At 37.9% G+C, this 17,577-nt stretch overlaps 2 protein-coding genes across 4 annotated transcripts; both read right to left on the bottom strand.

The window, feature by feature from the left end:
* Nucleotides 1–3,008: 3,008 nt before the first annotated feature.
* LOC125192477 (putative disease resistance RPP13-like protein 3) lies at nt 3,009–6,389 on the bottom strand. Of its 2 annotated transcripts, XM_048090064.1 has the most exons (3): nt 6,235–6,389; nt 3,754–4,490; nt 3,009–3,116 (listed from the first exon to the last, which is right to left on the bottom strand). In XM_048090064.1, exons 2-3 carry the CDS (start codon nt 4,469–4,471, stop codon nt 3,100–3,102), a joined length of 735 nt encoding a protein of 244 aa, XP_047946021.1. In that variant the 5' UTR covers nt 4,472–4,490; nt 6,235–6,389; the 3' UTR covers nt 3,009–3,099. The 2 variants fall into 2 exon arrangements, with proteins under 2 accessions (XP_047946021.1, XP_047946020.1); XM_048090063.1 differs by lacking the exon at nt 3,009–3,116 and having other exon boundaries at nt 3,712–4,490.
* A 5,723-nt stretch (nt 6,390–12,112) lies between these two features.
* On the bottom strand, nt 12,113–16,976 carry LOC125192774 (probable disease resistance protein At1g58602). Of its 2 annotated transcripts, none has more exons than XM_048090422.1 (4): nt 16,836–16,976; nt 14,625–15,370; nt 12,652–14,434; nt 12,113–12,494 (listed from the first exon to the last, which is right to left on the bottom strand). In XM_048090422.1, exons 2-3 carry the CDS (start codon nt 15,349–15,351, stop codon nt 12,660–12,662), a joined length of 2,502 nt encoding a protein of 833 aa, XP_047946379.1. In that variant the 5' UTR covers nt 15,352–15,370; nt 16,836–16,976; the 3' UTR covers nt 12,113–12,494; nt 12,652–12,659. The 2 variants fall into 2 exon arrangements, with proteins under 2 accessions (XP_047946379.1, XP_047946380.1); XM_048090423.1 differs by having other exon boundaries at nt 12,113–12,482.
* Nucleotides 16,977–17,577: the final 601 nt, after the last annotated feature.

The raw sequence follows: 17,577 nt of genomic DNA, 5'->3' as shown, positions 1-17,577 counted from the left end.
GGCTGACTCTTTAGCATAACGACTTGTGCACAAAATTATTCTTCCACGGTCTAGATAGTTTCCACCTGATAAGAACAAATGATGCTGTTAGGAGTTAAGGCTGTTGACAAGAATGAGCACAAGTCGTGCTCTACATAAATGCTTTAGAGGAATAAACTCCTCCACTTATGACTTGATAAGCTACCCTAAGAGAATAATGATGAATCTGGAAATAATATCTCGGCTTTATTTGACTGAATTGGAATAGACAGAAACTTGAAAAGCAAAACAGGAAAGGGAAATCCTCCGCAGAGGCCTAATCCTCACGAAGGAGGCCTACGAGTAAAACTCATCCAATAAACTGATCTCTCCAAGATGATCAGCTACTCCCACTGACCCACCTTATATAGGCGGCTAAACAAATCTACAATAATTCAAAATAACAATAAAATCTCAGAAATTGAACTAACTAATCCGGCAAGATAATCTTAGGATTTCCCCACTAAATACTTCCCTATTATTCTGGCCAAACCACTCCCCTCCAACAAACATCCGTATCAACTGCCTGACTCTCGAAACAGCCTTGTCCTCAAGGCTCTGTTAAAGTTCAAAATACATCACTCTATCGGGTGGAGGTTCAAACTCATGCTTTCGGGTAGTAGCCAGAGCATCGAACCATAGAAGATTGCCAACTATATGTAGGAATCGCAGCATGACCAGATAGGAGAATGGAGCGCCTGCCAATGAAAATAGAGATCCTGGAAGGGAAACCGCCATAGGTGTGGACTAGTGGGCAGCAGAAACTAAGCATCGCAGCAAGGACGAGAACGGAGATTGAAACTTCAGAATGTAAGGGCCGGAGGTGGACAACAGCGGTGCTATCACTGGTGCTATGCTAGCGTAGGTGGAGTTGCTGGTGTAAGTGGAGTTGCTGGTGTAGGTAGAGTTGCTGGTGTAGGTAGACTGGGAGGGGAGGAGATGGTAGAGGCACCAAAACTGGAGATGGAATGGGTTGTTTTACTGCACGTTTGTTGTATAGGTAGGGGCTGTTGGATGGCGTGTAGAGTATTCTCCTTGGCTGTTGTAGGTGGACTAGAGGACAACAACGGTGTTGTCACCTTTGCTAGTGTAGGTGGACAAGGTAGGAGATGGCAGAGGCACCAAAACTGGAGGTAGAATGCTGACGTGGACACTCTAATCGCTTTAGTGTTGATATCAGTGTGGATTGCTAACTCGGTAATAGCTGGTATCTTGACAAACACGGATTTTGCATGTTTTTAAGGGCTAGATTTGACTCATTTTAATTGTCAATCATTCAAATTATGTTCTTAAATTGCATATGTTATACATTTGGTATTTTTGATGTGTTTGTTGATAAATGATAGAAAAAGATAGAAAAAAGGTGCAAAAAGGCCAAGGTGCAGCAGCCTCTGTTCGAGCCCATTCTGGCAGCGAGTTTGAAGTCCAATCAGTGCTTAATTCATACAATTCTCTTCGTCTTCGAAATAGCTTCGCTTGAATATCTCGCACGTCTCAATCGGAGTTCTGTGGAGAAAGTTATGACTATTCTACGAACGTTGCGCAGTGCAGTCAAAGCTGGCGGGAATTTAGGCGGAAATTCACGAAAGAAAAGAAATTATTATATTGTGAAGCCAAATCTCTCCCATATCTTGTAGGGCACGAACATTATCAAAAATAAACCTTTTTCCCACCTATAAATACCTCTTAACCTAATTCATCAATCTTGATCTCAGAGCCTCCAATCCTTCTCCCCTTTACACATTCATCCATCCCATATTCCACACATATATTCCTCCATCTTCCATTGGAGCGGAGCTCTGCAGATCCAGGCAGGAGAAGACTAAAGAATGAAGATCCAACCTTGGGTTTTATCAATTTCTTTCACGTCTCGTACTTTATTTGTAGTTTTTACTTGTCTATAAGTAGAACATCTTTTGTGGAATTTTTTGGTGAAGATATTCAATTGATTTTTCTTGTTAGCTCTTGCAGTTATTTGATTTATCCTTGTGCCTTCTATATTCAATTGATTAGCTACCTCTTGAATACATGTTAGAGTTGATTAGAGTACTCGGGAGACGAAACAATTGACTTGGACGAAGGATAATTCACACTTTAATGCAATAGAACTCGGGAGAGTTGAGGTTTCACGTGAGGTCATTGGTCTTACAATCTTTTAGGTGTTAGGTCTAAGAATTAGAAGGGGACTTTAATTATTACACCTAATCTACGGATTTCTCACCTCGGGAGGAGGTTTAATCTAGTTTAGTGACCGACTTAATAACTCTGGAGACCGTAATTCAAGGAAGTCAATTGTGTTTTGAATCCTAAAATTCTACTTTCTTACGCCTGCTTTGTATCATTGTTTTATATGTTTTTTGTTATTCGTTTATTTATTTTCTGTTTAGTTTAATTAATCCAAACCCAAAATCTCGTGTCTCTAGATAGTATATGACGCTTAGTATATGGTAGTCAGTTGCAATCTTATTTCTTGTGTTCAATATCCCGGTACTGACCTTTAGCTATACTAGATCTACCCTGTATGCTTGCATGTATTTTTTAGTGCTAATAAATAGTGCATCATATCTCCCGGCGAATAGCAACACTCTTGGGTTTCCATGCTATTGAATCACCAAAACGTTTCATCATTTCCTGCGTAAAACGGTCCCAAGATAGAGTGGGAATTCGTCGCATAAGGAGTTGGATCCATGGTAAGGCCGGGCCTGCCAAGGCTTCCATGGCAACACTCACGCGATTTTCCCGTGGAATATTTGACACCAAGGAAGTACTATTCAGCCCACGCGAGCCACGCGATCGTATTGGATCCGTCGAATGTGGGGATTGTGATTGGTGGTGTGCCACCTAGAATTTTCGTATTGGAGCTGTGCCCGTTAGACGAATCCTTAGAGAACAAACCAGTAGTTCTGTTCGGATTCTCGTAAAAGAAAGCAGCGCGCATTTCCGTCCTGAACTTCTTGAGTTGAGACACCAGGGCCGATACACCTTCGTCCATTTTCAGGCATTGAATTTTTAATTCATTGACCTTAGTGGCCAACGTCTTCGTCTTCTTCTCCAGATCGCCGACAACCTTCTCCAAACCCTTCATACGGGTGTTTGTGCTACACGGAGCCACCATCATTCAACGCACCAATTGTTAGGAGTAAAGGCTGTTGACAAGACTGAGCACAATTCGTGCTCTACAGAAATGCTTTAGAGGAATAAACTCCTCCACAGATGACTTGATAAACTACCCTAAGAGAATAATAATGAATCTGGAAATAATATCTCGGCTTTATTTGACTGAATTGGAATAGACAGAAACTGAATAGCAAAACAGGAAATGGAAGTCCTCCGCAGAGGCCTAATCCTCATGAAGGAGGCCTACGAGAAAAAACTCGTCCAATAAACTGATCTCTCCAAGATAATCAGCTACTCCCACTACCCACCTTATATAGGCGGCTAAACAAATCTACCATAATTGAATATAACAATAATTCTCAGAAATTGAACTAAGTGAGATAATCTTGGGATTTCCCCACTAACTACTTCCCTATTATTCGGCCAAACCACTCCCCTCCAACAAACATCCGTATCAGATGCAAACAAGACATTTAGAATGCAACTCAACTCTAAAATCTCTTAAATTTTAGCTTCCTTCTTATGTTGTGATGTGTGGTATGCATAAGTAATGGGATCAACGATGCTACAAGTGTAAGAGTATGTTTTTCTTTCAGAGATGAGCAATAAAATATATACCTGGACCAACTATTGGTCGGAAGATGAGGCTCAAGTCCATTCCTTTGGGCATGTTGTCGAAAACCATTAAATATCGCTTTCCTTCCAGGTGTTTCCCAAGCATCTTTTGTAGACTTCGATTATCCTTTTCCTCCAACAGATAATCTCTTTCAATTAGTTCGTCACTGCCTACCATCATCTGTTGTATCAGATCCACAAGTATCTCTTTGTTACTCTTATCACTAGTAATGGACACCCACGCCCGGTGCTCGAACCAGCCTACGACGTCCTTATGGTTGTATACTTGTCTCGCAAGAGTTGTCTTTCCGATACCAATCATGCCTTTGATAAGCCAAACACTGTGTCTACAAAAATCGTTTAATAATACTTTATCAACCAACTTGCGCACTGTGTCTTCTCCTTCTTCTTTTTCTTCTTCTTCTCCTCTGTCATTTTTGTCATCAGCTCCAAAGTTTATGATTTGTATTTTTTTCAACTTGATCTCACTTTGGTATCTCATGAACCAGAAATCTTCAATTTCAATACTATCTGCAACATCTTGAGCCAACTCGAGCAAGTCAGCCATCAAATATTTTGGCCTTTTGCTCTCTTCCATTTTCAAGTCACTCAAGAAATCCAACACCCCTCTTAGCTCTTTAATTCTGAGTTCCAAGTCATGGCATGCAGCATACGAACTCTCGAGATGTTGTATCATCCCTAAGATCGCGGCCTCCACCATGTTAACGCTCCTAGAACAACTGCACTTAGTAAGATCGGCACACATTTAGCTCTTACGTGATATTCCTTCTATCCCACTATAATTGAGTCGTATTTTCTTTTTGGTTGAACCACTATAATTGAGTCATTTCCATTTTCAGCAAAAACCAACACATTCAATAACTCTTACTTTATTGTCCCTTCATTTATTTACTTTATTCTCAATTCACTTATCTATATTATTCCGTCCACTTATTTACCAAACACCATTTTTTAAAATCTCATCTCCAAAAGAAATGTATCAATTATAGTGACACGGATGGAGTACTTTTTGGAATTTGGTAGTTAGTTCTATATATACAGTTATCATCATAGGGTCCTTCCTGTTAGTTTAGCAACTATCTTAAATTAATAACTACTTCGTCCGTCCCACCACAACTAACGGATTTTTTTTGGCACGGAATTTAAGAAAATGGTACTCCCTCCGTCCTCAAAAAGTATGAACTTTGGGTTCAACACGGATTTTTAATGCATTATTGATAAAGTAAGAGAGAGATATATAAATAAAGGTTTTTAAGTATTATTAATGGAGAATGGGCCTCACCTCATTAGAGAAAAGAATGTTTCCAAAATTGGAAAGTTCATACTCTTTGAGGACGGACGGAAAAATAAATAGTGTATACTCTTCAGGGATGGGGGAAGTATATATTAGGTTAAAGTGGAGCGAATAAAGTATAAGAGAGGAAAAAGTATGAGAGATAAAGAGAATAAAGTAAGAAAGAGGAAATAAGGTAAAGAAATGGAACAAAGTAGAAGAGAGTTAAAGTTTTGTTTTTTGTTAAAAAAAATAAATTGATCACTTGTGGTGGGACAATCCAAAATGGAAAGTTGATCACTTGTGGTGGGACGGAGAGAAATCTTAAATTGATAACTGACAACTATGTCAACAACCTACGTTATGTCAATACGAATACATTTGTATGTCAACTAAATATAGTTGACGTACATATGTCTTTTACTAACATCTATATATTTGCATGTCAATAGAAGACATACGTATATTCACTACATTTAGTTGACATACAATTGTCTTCGTGTCGACATCCATAGGTTGTTGACATAGTTGTCAGTTATCAATTTAAGAATTTAAGATAGTTATCAACCGATCGCATCCTTATCATGATAATTAATACTCCATTTGTCCTACTCAAGATGTACATCTTTCCTTTTTAGTTTGTCTCACTTAAGATGTTCACTTTTCATTTTTGTAAATAAATCTCTCTCCTTATTAAAATATTCAACTAATTTTTTTTCTCTACTTAGTCCACTTAATAACTTTTCTAAAATCTCGTGCAGGTGGTACAAAGGGAGTAATTAATAAGGGTACAAAGATTAATTTTTCATTTTTGTAATATACATAATTTTGGGGGTACAAGAGTTCCTTTTTTCATAAATTCGGTCCGATCCCTAATTTGGAACAATTAATCAAGGATGATTTCACTAACAAGTTTAGTAATAAAGATAAAACTTTCGAATCTTAATTGATTGCATCCTAATTGATTTACTTGAATGAGATCTTCTGAAAATCTTCTTTCAAGATTTAGAAAAGTTGAAATTTTTATACATAATTTGACTTCTAACAACTCTCTATCGAACGAAATGATCTAAGATTGAATCAATTTCCTAAACAAAAGATCCCAAATTCAAACATCTAAAAAACAGCAACATATAAATCATGTGATGAATTATAAAACTATACATTCAAAAATGAAGGACAAAAAATACCTTTTTGTGAATTTTTCTTCTTACTTTGCCCCTCGAATGGATTTTCCGATGCAATCAGTCTCTTTTCCAATATTTATTCAAGCGAGTATGATTTGAAATTTTGAAGGGTAGAGAGTGTGATATCTTCCAAAGTTGAAAGAGAAACTACAAATTCGTAAACTGAATAAGGTCAAATGTTAGCAAGTTGATTAATTGGGACTAAATGCATGATATAAAATTATTTAATTTTAATAAAATTTATGATGCCACCAGAGGAGGCAAATAAATGCACCTTATACTATTTTAAATTAATTTTTAACACCAAAAGCATTTATTAATTCTAATTTTTAAATAATTCAATGTCCACTTTTCCACGTTCATGAATCCTGCTTTTCCGAATAAATTATTTTGGGATTTTTGATACCATAATTTAGTCGAAAGTCTCCTCTAAATAAATATGATGTAGGACGTTGCTTCTAATGGCACACAATGAATTTATTTATATTCACAGTATCTGGCTGGCAGCACCCGTTAATTATGCAACCTAAAATATCTCCTACCATATTTAAGATTTATTTCCTATAAGTATATTTCCTTATGATAGATTTATTCTTTCCTTATGAAGTATGTTTCCTAGTTTGACTAGAATTAGAGCTCTCTATTTTGCTTATAAATAGAGGTGCTCCCTCATTGTAAAATCATCCTGAAATTATATAGTGAAATCTCTGGCTTGGCATCGCCCCCAGACATAGATACACATTGTATCAAACTGGGTAAACAATTTCTTCTGTTCATTCTATATTCGTGATTGCCTGTGTTAATTGCCCAACAACTGGTACCTAGAGCCTAGGATTTAAGAGGCAGAAATCACGATGGGGATTGATGGGAAGATTGCTGTAGAGAAGTTCGACGGATCTGATTTCGAATTTTGGAAGATGCAGATTGAGGATTACCTGTACGGTAAAGATCTGTGGAAACCTTTAAAAGCCAAACCCCGAAAAATGGAATCGGAGAAGTGGGAGCTGCTGGACAGAAAAGCGATGAGCGCGATTAGGCTATCGTTGGCCAAGGAGGTGGCTTATCACACACAACTGCAGCAAAGTCGACGAAGGAGATGATGAAGATCTTGGAGGATATGTATCAAAAACCATCAACGGCAAACAAGATACATCTGATTAGACGATTATTTAATTTTAGAATGCAAGAGGGAAAGGAGGTGCAACAACATCTCAATGAGTTCAACACATTACTTCGTAACTGAACTCTGCTGATATTAAATTCGCTGATGAAATTCGTGCCCTGATTTTGCTATCGTCCCTGCCTGAGAGTTGGGCTGGCACAGTGACAGCAGTTACTGCTGCAGAGACAAACCTGACAGTTGACAGAGTAAGAGATCTGATGATTGGTGAGGAAGTTCGCCGGAAAGAATCGGGATCTTCTACTTCTGGTTCAGTATTGAGTACAGAACAGAGAGGCAGATCGAAGGGAAGGCAAAATCGTGGAAGATCAAAATCCAGAGGAATGAGCCAATCGAAGAAGGATTTGGATCGAGTTAAATGCTGGAATTGTGATAAGTTTGGGCACTTTAGAAATCAGTGTGAGGCACCGAAGAAATATAAGAATAAGGATCAGAAAGAGAAGAATACAGCAAACGCTACCATGTCAGATGACGATGGCGAGGCGTTGGTCTAAGTGTGAGTAGTCTGATGGAATCGTGGGTATTGGATTCTGGAGCGTCGTTCCATTCATGCAGCAATGTGGAGGTAATGGAAAACTACGTTTCTGGCGATTTAGGGAAAGTATATCTGGCTGATGACGAGCCCTTAGATATCGCGGGAAAGGGAAACGTGAAGGTAGTGACATCCAATGGATCCGTGATAAAACTAAATGGAGTCAGACACATTCTTGGATTACAGAGAAATTTAATTTCGATTGGACAGCTTGATGCAGAAGGGTACAAGGTAACATTTGGCTGCAGCAATTGGAAGATTACCAAGGGAGCTATGATAGTAGCTTGAGGTAAGAAGGAGGGTACGTTGTATACCACAACTAACTCCAAAGAATGCATTGATCTTGCAAGTGAAGCAAATAATGCAGATTTGTGGCATTGTCGTCTTGGCCACATGAGCGAGAAATGGATGAAGATAATGTGCTCAAAAGGTTTATTGTCGGACCTGAAAACTGTTGAAGTGGCCTATGCAAGGATTGCGTGTTTGGAAACAAAAAAGGGTGAGTTTCTCAAGAGGAGGCAGAAAATTGAAGACGCAGAAGTTGGAGTTGGTCCATAGCGATCTATGGGGACAAGCACCTGTGAAGTCCCTAGGAGGCTCTGAATATTATATGATATTTATCGACGACTCAACTCGAAAGGTATGGGTTTGTATTCTGAAGAGTAAATCTGATGCATTTGATACTTTCATGAAGTGGAAAGCCCTTGTTGAAAGCCCTTGTTGAAACTGAAACCAGGCTGAAGGTGAAGTGTCTAAGATCCGATAATGGAGGAGAATATGTAACTTGCAGAGTTCAAGGAGTTTTGCGTAGAGAATGGAATTCGCATGGAGAAGACTGTGCAAGGAACTCCATAGCAGAATGGAATCGCAAAGCGCATGAACAGAACGTTGAATGAGCGAGCAAGATGCACGAGGTTGAAAAGTGGATTGCCAAAGAATTTTTAGGCAGATGCAGTCAACACAGCTGGATTCCTAATCAATAGAGGTCCATCAGTTTCGTTGGAGTTTCGGATACCCGAGGAGGTTTGGATAGGAAAAGAGGTGAATCTATCTTACCTACGTATCTTTGCTGTGTTGCTTATGCTCATGCTAGTTCTGTTGAGAAAAGTAAGTTGGATGTCAAATCTATTAAGTGTACGTTCATTGGTTATTGAGGCGATGAGTTCGGTTATAGACTCTGGGATGTGTAGAACCGTAAGGTTATTCGCAGTTGAGATGTCGTTTTCAATGAACAGGTATTATACAAGGATAGATTGGAGACGTCGAGTTCCAGCAGTTCTGAGCCCCAAGTAGTCGAGCTAGACATCTCAAACTCGAGTGGGAGCAAGGAGAGTCAGAATGCTGAAGAGGTGCTTGAAGAAGAACCAAGCACTCCACCACCGATTATTCCGCTGCCTAAACAGACTAGAGAGCGACGTGCACCTAATAGGTACTCGCCCTCTAATTTCTATTTGTTACTTACTGATGGTGGTGAACCTAAGTGTTATGCAGAGGCCGGAGAAGGCCCTAATAAACGAAGATAGAAAATTACCATGGATGACGAGTTTGCCTCTCTTCTCCTGAATGATACATGGGAGCTTGTGGAACTTCCAAAAGGAAAAAAAGGCATTGCATTGCAAGTGGGTCTATCGAATCAAAGGTGAAGCTGATGGTAGCAAGCGCTACAAGGCTAGGCTGGTTGTCAAGGGATTTGAGCAACGATACGGTATTGATTATACTGTGTTCACTCCTGTTGTGAAACTAACTACTATTCGTTTAGTGTTGAGTATGGTAGTTGCAGAAAATCTATTGTAACATCATATGAATGTAAAGATGACATTTCTTCATGGTGATTTGGAGGATGAGTTGTACATGACACAGCCTGAGGGATTCGTAGTAAAAGGAAAGGAAAATCTTGTGTGCAAGTTAAATAAGAGCTTGTATGGTTTAAAGCAAGCTCCAAAACAGTGGTACAAGAAGTTTGATGGATTCATGATGGAGATTGGCTATAAAAGATGTTACGTTGACCATTGTTGTTACTACAAGAGGTTTGACAAGAGCTATCTTATCCTGTTATTATATGTTGATGATATGTTGATCGCAGGACGTGATCCAAAGGAGATGGATAAGTTGAAAAGGCAATTGTCTGCACGATTCTCCATGAAAGATCTTGTAGAAGCTAATCAAATTTTGGGCATGAGAATCAAGCGAACAAAGCGGCAGGAAAATTGTATCTTTCGCAAGCTGCTTATATTGGTAAGGTTTTGGAAAGATTCAATATGGATAATTCGAAGACAATAAGTGTGCCTTTGGACAGTCACTTCAAGCTGTCGAAGAAGGAGTCGTCGAGTGTAAAGGAAGAACGTGTTGAAATGAAGAAAGTTCCTTATGCTTCAGCAATTGGTAGTATTATGTATGCAATGGTGTGTACGAGGTCTGATATTGCACAAACAGTTGGAGTAGTGAGTCGGTTCATGGGTGATCCGGGCAAGCAACATTGGGAAGCAGTTAAATAGATCCTTAGATACTTGAGAGGTACTACAGAAAGAGTCTTATGTTTCAATGGCAAGAATGTCGAGTTGGCAGGTTGTGTGGATGCAGACTTAGCGTCCAATGATCTTGATGGGAGAAGAAGAACAACCGGGTATGTATTTACTTATGGTGGTACTGCTATTTCATGGACTTCTAAGTTGCAGAAGACCGTTGCTTTGTCTACTACGGAGGCTGAATATGTAGTTACGACGGAGGCAAGCAAGGAGATGGTGTGGTTGCAGAGTTTCTTAGATGAACTTGGGAAGGAGAACAAGAGTAGCAGACTCTACAGTGATAGTCAGAGTGCTATTTTCTTGGCAAAGAATCCAGCGTTTCATTCTAGGACAAAACATGTGGAGTTGAAGTATCATTACATTCGACACCCAGTGGAGATGAAAATCCTACAACTTGAGAAGATACTTGGAAGTGAGAATCCAGTAGACATGTTTACTAAGCGGATGCAGGGATGAGGTCACGAGAATAGGGTGGCGTAGTTGTTAGTCTCCAAGTGGGAGATTGTTAATTATGGAGCCTAAAATATCTCCTACCATATTTAGGATTTATTTCCTAGAAGTATATTTCCTTGTGATAAATTTATTCCATAGAAGATATTTCCTTATGGAATATGTTTCCTAGTTTGACTAGAATTAGGGCTCTCTATTTTGCTTATAAATAGAGGTGCTCCCTCATTGTAAAATCATCTTGAAATTATATAGTGAAATCCCTAGCTTGGCATCGCCCCCAGACGTAGATACGTATTGTACCGAACTGGGTAAACAATTTCTTGTGATCATTCTCCTTTATATTCGTGATTGCATGTGTTAATTGCCCAATAACACATACTTGCATGTTTATTTTATCCTGATTAATTTATTTTTAGGAGTTGACTAACTTGAATAAATAGATACATTCATAAATATTTATTTAATCATAACTATGAAAATTCAAAATATAGAGTTTAACATTTGATGTTAATTTGCTAAGCATTGAATGACATTTTCCTCCAAAATTGTCATCCAAATCAATTTGCAACCAAATGAAAATCTCAATGTTCTATTTCAGTCATCTTCGACATCACTAATTTTCAAACTCTATATTTCCCAGGAATTGAAAAGTTTGAAAAAAAAAAAACCAATTCAATCAAAGCCAAGAATGAAGTAAGTTCAAACCTTCATGATGTCTAGTGCAAGTGAAGACAAAGCATATACATGGCGTGCTGCCCTTATGCAGATCATGTTTGATGAATCAGTGTATTTATATTTATTCATGTATTCATAATAGTTGGTGGATATATAGTTTGATAGATATAATATTGAAATTAATAAAAATATGTACTATGAATTTTTAATAATCCACAATTATTACATTTATTTTTTACGGAACTGCTAAATACAATGTACCAAAACATATTTGGGACCAAATTCAGATAAACATAATGCGCAGGACAAAAAAGTTATTTAAAGCGAGACCAATTTTGAACTTTATTCAAACAATACTGATTCTACCTTTTCCTTGTAATTGTGGTGGCTCAAACACCTGACCTAGTGATTGGAGGAGGAGCATTTTATCAACTAAATAGCGCGTACATTAGCATTTCATTTATTGTATATTTTTAATTAATTAATTACTAGTAAATAGAAAGTGACAACATTTTCTCATAAGTGAAAAAATAAAAGGCTTAGTTAATCATCAACATGATGTATGACATAGAATGCAAGTGCAAAGAGGGCATATAATAATATATGCGTTGGCAATTGAAACTTAAAGAATATAATACAATTATCACACATCAGTGTATAATTAAGGGAGGGTGTTGGCAATTGAAACTAAAAGAATATAATACAATTATCCCATGTCAGTGTACAAAGAGAACTTAAATCATTATATAAGTCTCATGGGCCCCTCCTCCTATCACCGATTGGTTTTAGGATGGAACCCATGGATTTCTATCAATATGCATAGCGTGCCGCTTTGCAGCTCGATAGTATGCCGTTCGCGAGCATCCACGATCCTTAGACCATGAAGATCCTACACAAAAACCTGTGTAAGAGTGAGCGTGTAACGGTTCTCAGATATTCAGGTTCGTATCTAATGGCATATTTGTAATATTTCAAACATCTTCAATATCACCAACCATATAAAGGCGAAACTGTAAACCAATTTATTCGCAAACATAAAGAAAAACAGAATATATCACCTTTGAAATTATGGAACGATATCCACCTCCACAATATTGGAGGTTAAGCCCGAAGCTCTTATCTTTGTTGCAATGTGTTTGGTTGTTACCATTTTAAACTCCTCCAAATCCTTCATCGACCCAATCTCTTCCGGAATGGTTTCAAGACGTGGACAATTATTGATTTCTAGTTGGACGAGAAACGGCAGTGCACGCCTTCCAACTTTTATGTTTCTAAGATTCCACAACTCGTTGATGCTAAGGAAACGGAGAGATGAAAACCCCTTGTCCTGGATCACCATTTCTCGACCAGTGAATGCATTCTGCAGTTTGAGGCGCCTCAGTACTCTCAACTTCTCTAGTATCGGCATGGGGTCATCTTCAAGACAAGTATTAGCCAAAATCAAGTGATGAAGACTTCGAGGGAAATTACTAGCACTTGGTAGCCTATCGAGGCGTCCATCTAGTCTAAGTCTCTCAAGTAAAAAAAAAACCCCAATCTCATCCAAACACGGCATGCTTGTGAAACGAGGCCCTCTCAAGATAAGGCGTCTGAGCCTCCACAACTTAGCTAGTGACGCAAAGAGCTTGCCTACATCCAAGTTTTCATCAATGTCTTCAATGCCTAATTTTACAAGACGATTCAATGTCTCCAAGCCCGAGACCTCATATGCCCAATCATAAATCGAGATGTTGGTTAGCGTCTCGAGATTCTCTAGTGTGTCTATTTTCAAAGGATGCCGGAAAATCACATCAGACATGTAGAGATTACGAAGGCTGCCCATTTCCCCTATGATATCCGGCACCTCCACCATAAAGTTTAGATCTATATCAAGAACCTCAAGGTTTTCAAGATCCCCCAACGAGCGTGGGATCCTCGTTAGGTAATTGTTTCTTAATCCCAAGTACCTTAACTTAGTCAAAGTGCCGATTGATTCTGACATAATCTTCACCCCAAAATCTTCCAAGTCGAGTATTTTGAGTAGTTCAAAACTCTCCCAGTAAGACGGGCTAACATCCTCTAAGTAGCCACCACCTCCATGGAAGATGAGAGAAATAAGCTGTTTGTTTTCGTGATTTTTGGAATGATTGAACTTCTCTCTGCCACAATGAACAACACGATGACGAGGATTCTGAGAGGGTTTACTATTACGATTGCTGTTCAAGATCTCCAAGCCGATTTCCTCCTCCGCTTTTTTTACTGATAGCATGTGTAGTAGAGGATTCATTCGACACCTTTTCACTTCACGTTGGCGTGGAGTTCCATTCAATCCTTCAATAATGGATTCTTTAAGTAAAACATAACATGTCCCTCCTCTTCCGTTGTACCGTTCTTCAAGTGTAGTTAGTGGGTATAATCCACTAGCAGCCCAAATTTGTTCCAACTTCTCTTCCCTCATTATTGCATTTTCCTTAAAAAAGGACATATGCAAGAAACATGCCTTAAAATCTTCATCCAGTTCATCATACATCGGTTCCAATTTTTTCAATGATTCACTCAAATCAATTGAATCAAAAAGTTCTTCCCATTCAATCCCCGAAAGTCTTTCTTTTGCTTTCTGCCTTCCAACATCTATTATAGCTAGCGGTAAGCCTCCACATTTTTTCAACATCTCTTTTCCCTTCCTCTCCAAATCCTTTGAGAATTTGTTCTCAATACTAGTAAATTTATCAATTGTTTTCAAAAACAATTGCCAGCTCGTATCAACATCCAAAGGTTTCATGTTGTGAATACTATCGCCTATACTTGTAGAAAAACGACTTGTCCACAACTCTCGACTTCCGCAGTCTTCATGGTATTTACCTGATAAGAAGAATCGATACAAACGCGGCACTTAGAACGCTACACAACTTTATAATCTTTTAAATTATAGTTTCTTCTTGTGTGGTGATGTGCGTGTGTGTGTGTGATATGCATAAGTAATGGAATCTACGATGCTACAACAAGTGTAAGAGTGTGTTTTTCTTTCAGAGATAAGCAATAAAATATATACCTGTTTCATCTATATCTCGAAAGATGTATCCCAAGTTCATTCCTCTGAGCATGTTGTCGAAAACCATTAAATATCGCTTTCCTTCCAGGTGTTGCAGAAGCAGCTTTCGTAGACTTCGATTATCCTTTTCCTCCAACAAATAATCTCTTTCAAATAATTCTTCACTGCCTACCGCCATCTGTTGTATCAGATCCACAAGTATCTCTTTGTTACTCTTGTCACTGGTAATGGACACCCACGCCCGGTGCTCGAACCAGCCCACGACATCCTTATGGTTGTATACTTGTCTTGCAAGAGTTGTCTTTCCTATACCAGCCATGCCTTTGATAATCCAAGTATGGTCTGAACATAAATCATTTAATAATACTTTGTCAATCAACTTGCGCACGTCTTTCTCCAACCCCACCACAACTTCTTCGTCTTCTTCTCTATCATTTTTGTCATCTGCTCCGAAGTTTATGATTCGCATTTTTGTCAACTCGATCTCAATGTGGTATGTATCGAACCAGTAATCTGTAATGTACCTGCTGTCCGCAACTTCTTGAGCCAACTCGAGCAAGTCAGCCATCAAATATTTTGGCCTTCTCTCCTCTTCCATTTTCAAGTCACTCAAGAAATCCAACATCCCTCGTAGCTTTTTAATTCTGAATTCCAAGTTGTTATAGTATGTATTAGCATACGAACTCTCGAGATGTTGTATGATCCCTAAGATCGCGGCCTCCGCCATAGTTGATGCTTCAGAATAACTGCACTTAGTAGGATCGGCGCACATTTAGTTCTTATGCAATACTCCCTCCGTCCCATAAAAATATGGGCATATGATATGAAACAGTATTTAAGACAAAATTGGAAAAGTAAGAGAGATGAGGAGAATGGTAATTAAAGTCGTGTAGTTAAAGTAGTGTAGTGGATAATGAGACTCATATTATTATAATGTAATAAATTGGGATAATAAATGAAAACGCTCATATTTTTATGTGATAGATGAAAATGGAAAGTGTAAATATTTTTATGGTTCGAAGGGAGTATTCCTTTTGTCCCACTATAATTGAATCATACTCCATCCGTCCGCCATTTAGGAGTCGCGGTTTACCATTTTAGTCCGTCAGCAATTAGAATTCCCGAACCAATTTTAGTATAAATGGTAGGTATACCTCATTTTCCACTAACTCATTCCACTCACATTCTATTATAAAATTAATACTACAGCGGAATACAAGTATAAACTGCGAGCTGACAATCGAAGAAAGTGGTTTTTCAAGAAGGAGATTTGGTGTGGATTCATTTGAGGAATGAGAGTTTTCATGGAGAGCGTTGGGGCAAATTGCAGCCAAAGGCAAATGGTCTTTATGTATTCTAAAACGGATAAATGATAATGCATATAAGGTGGATTTGTCAAGGCAGTACAATGTGTCCGCTACATTTAATATTGTTGACATGAAGAATGAAGCAACTGATGGAGATGAAGTAGACTCGAGGTCGAGTTTTTTTCAAGAAGAGGAGCATGATTCAGTTTCAGCATGACTTGAGGTCTAAACAAGTTTTTTTTTCTAGTTAGTAGAATTAGTAGATGGAAAATTTTTACTTCTACCAAATTAGGATTTCTTTTTTGTTTTTTTCTTCCTTTTAGTTATTTCTTTGAAGTTTTATTTATTCATCATTTTAGGATTTTCCTTTATCTATATAAAAGCCTCATTGTTAGAATAAAAAGACAGACTTTGAATATTAAATTTACTTTGAATTTCTATACTCTTGAATTCTCAATTCTTTGAGTTCTTTACTACTACTAGTTCAGTCATAGCATCAATTTTCATATGAATTTGGGGGAACAAGAATTCCTTTTTTTTCTATTTTCTTAAAATTTGGGCCGATCCTAATTTGGGACAATGAATCAAGGCGGATTTCACTAACAAGTTTTAGTAATTAAGATAAAGCTTTCGAATCTTAACATGACGAACATAGAGTAATTGATTGCATCTTAATTGATTTACCGAATTAGATCTTCTCAAAATCATGGTTCAAGATTTAGAAAAGTTGAAATTTTTTGCATAATTTGACTTTTTAACAACTCTCTATTGAACCAAATGATTCTAGATTGAATCAATTTCCGAAACAAAAGATCCCAAATTCAAACATCTAAAAAAAACAGCAGCATATATAATCATGTGATGAATTTTAAAACTATACATTAAAATGAAGGAAAAAAAGTACCTTTTTGAGAATTTTTCTTCCTAGCTTTTGCCCCTCGAACGGATTATCCGATGCAATCAGTCTCTTTTTCAATATTTATGCAAGCGAGTTTGATTTCAAATTTTGAAGGGTAGAGAGTGTGATGTCTTCAAACAAAGTTGAAAGAGAAACTAACAAATTCATAAACTGAATATGGTCAAATTTTAGCAAGTTGATCAATTAGGACTAAATGCACAATATTAAAATAATTTAATATTAATAAAATTATGATGACACTAGTACCTGACAATATCACTAAAACTACAATATTCTGCCAGCTAAGAGTGTGACCATGTGACAGGAGCAAGTATATGTATCTATACTATTTTAAATTAATTTTTTAGCATTAGAATAAATGTCAATTGGGTTGTTACAGGAGGAAAGTAGATGCACCTATACCATTTTAAATTAATTTTTGAGCATTTGAATAAATGGCAATTGGGTTGTTACAGAAAGCAAGTAAATGCACCTATACTATTTTAAATTAATTTTTGTTGGGTCTCGATGGCGCACACCCGAACTCCACATTAGTATGATATTGTCTGCTTTAGGCAAAGCCCTCACGGTTTTGCTCTTGGGGTACTCCCCAAAAGACCTCATACTAATGGAGTAGGGGTAGCCCATTTATACACTTGCAAGTCTTGCTCATTCTCCAATGTGGGATATGGTTTGCTCCCTTTCAATCCTCCCCTCAAACCAAGACCACCAGACCACAGACCACATG

This window comes from Salvia hispanica, chromosome 6, assembly GCF_023119035.1.
Source record: "Salvia hispanica cultivar TCC Black 2014 chromosome 6, UniMelb_Shisp_WGS_1.0, whole genome shotgun sequence".
Classification (NCBI taxonomy): Eukaryota; Viridiplantae; Streptophyta; class Magnoliopsida; order Lamiales; family Lamiaceae; genus Salvia; species Salvia hispanica.
Note: the sequence above shows the minus strand (reverse complement) of the source record. Positions and strands in the feature narration are given on the sequence as shown.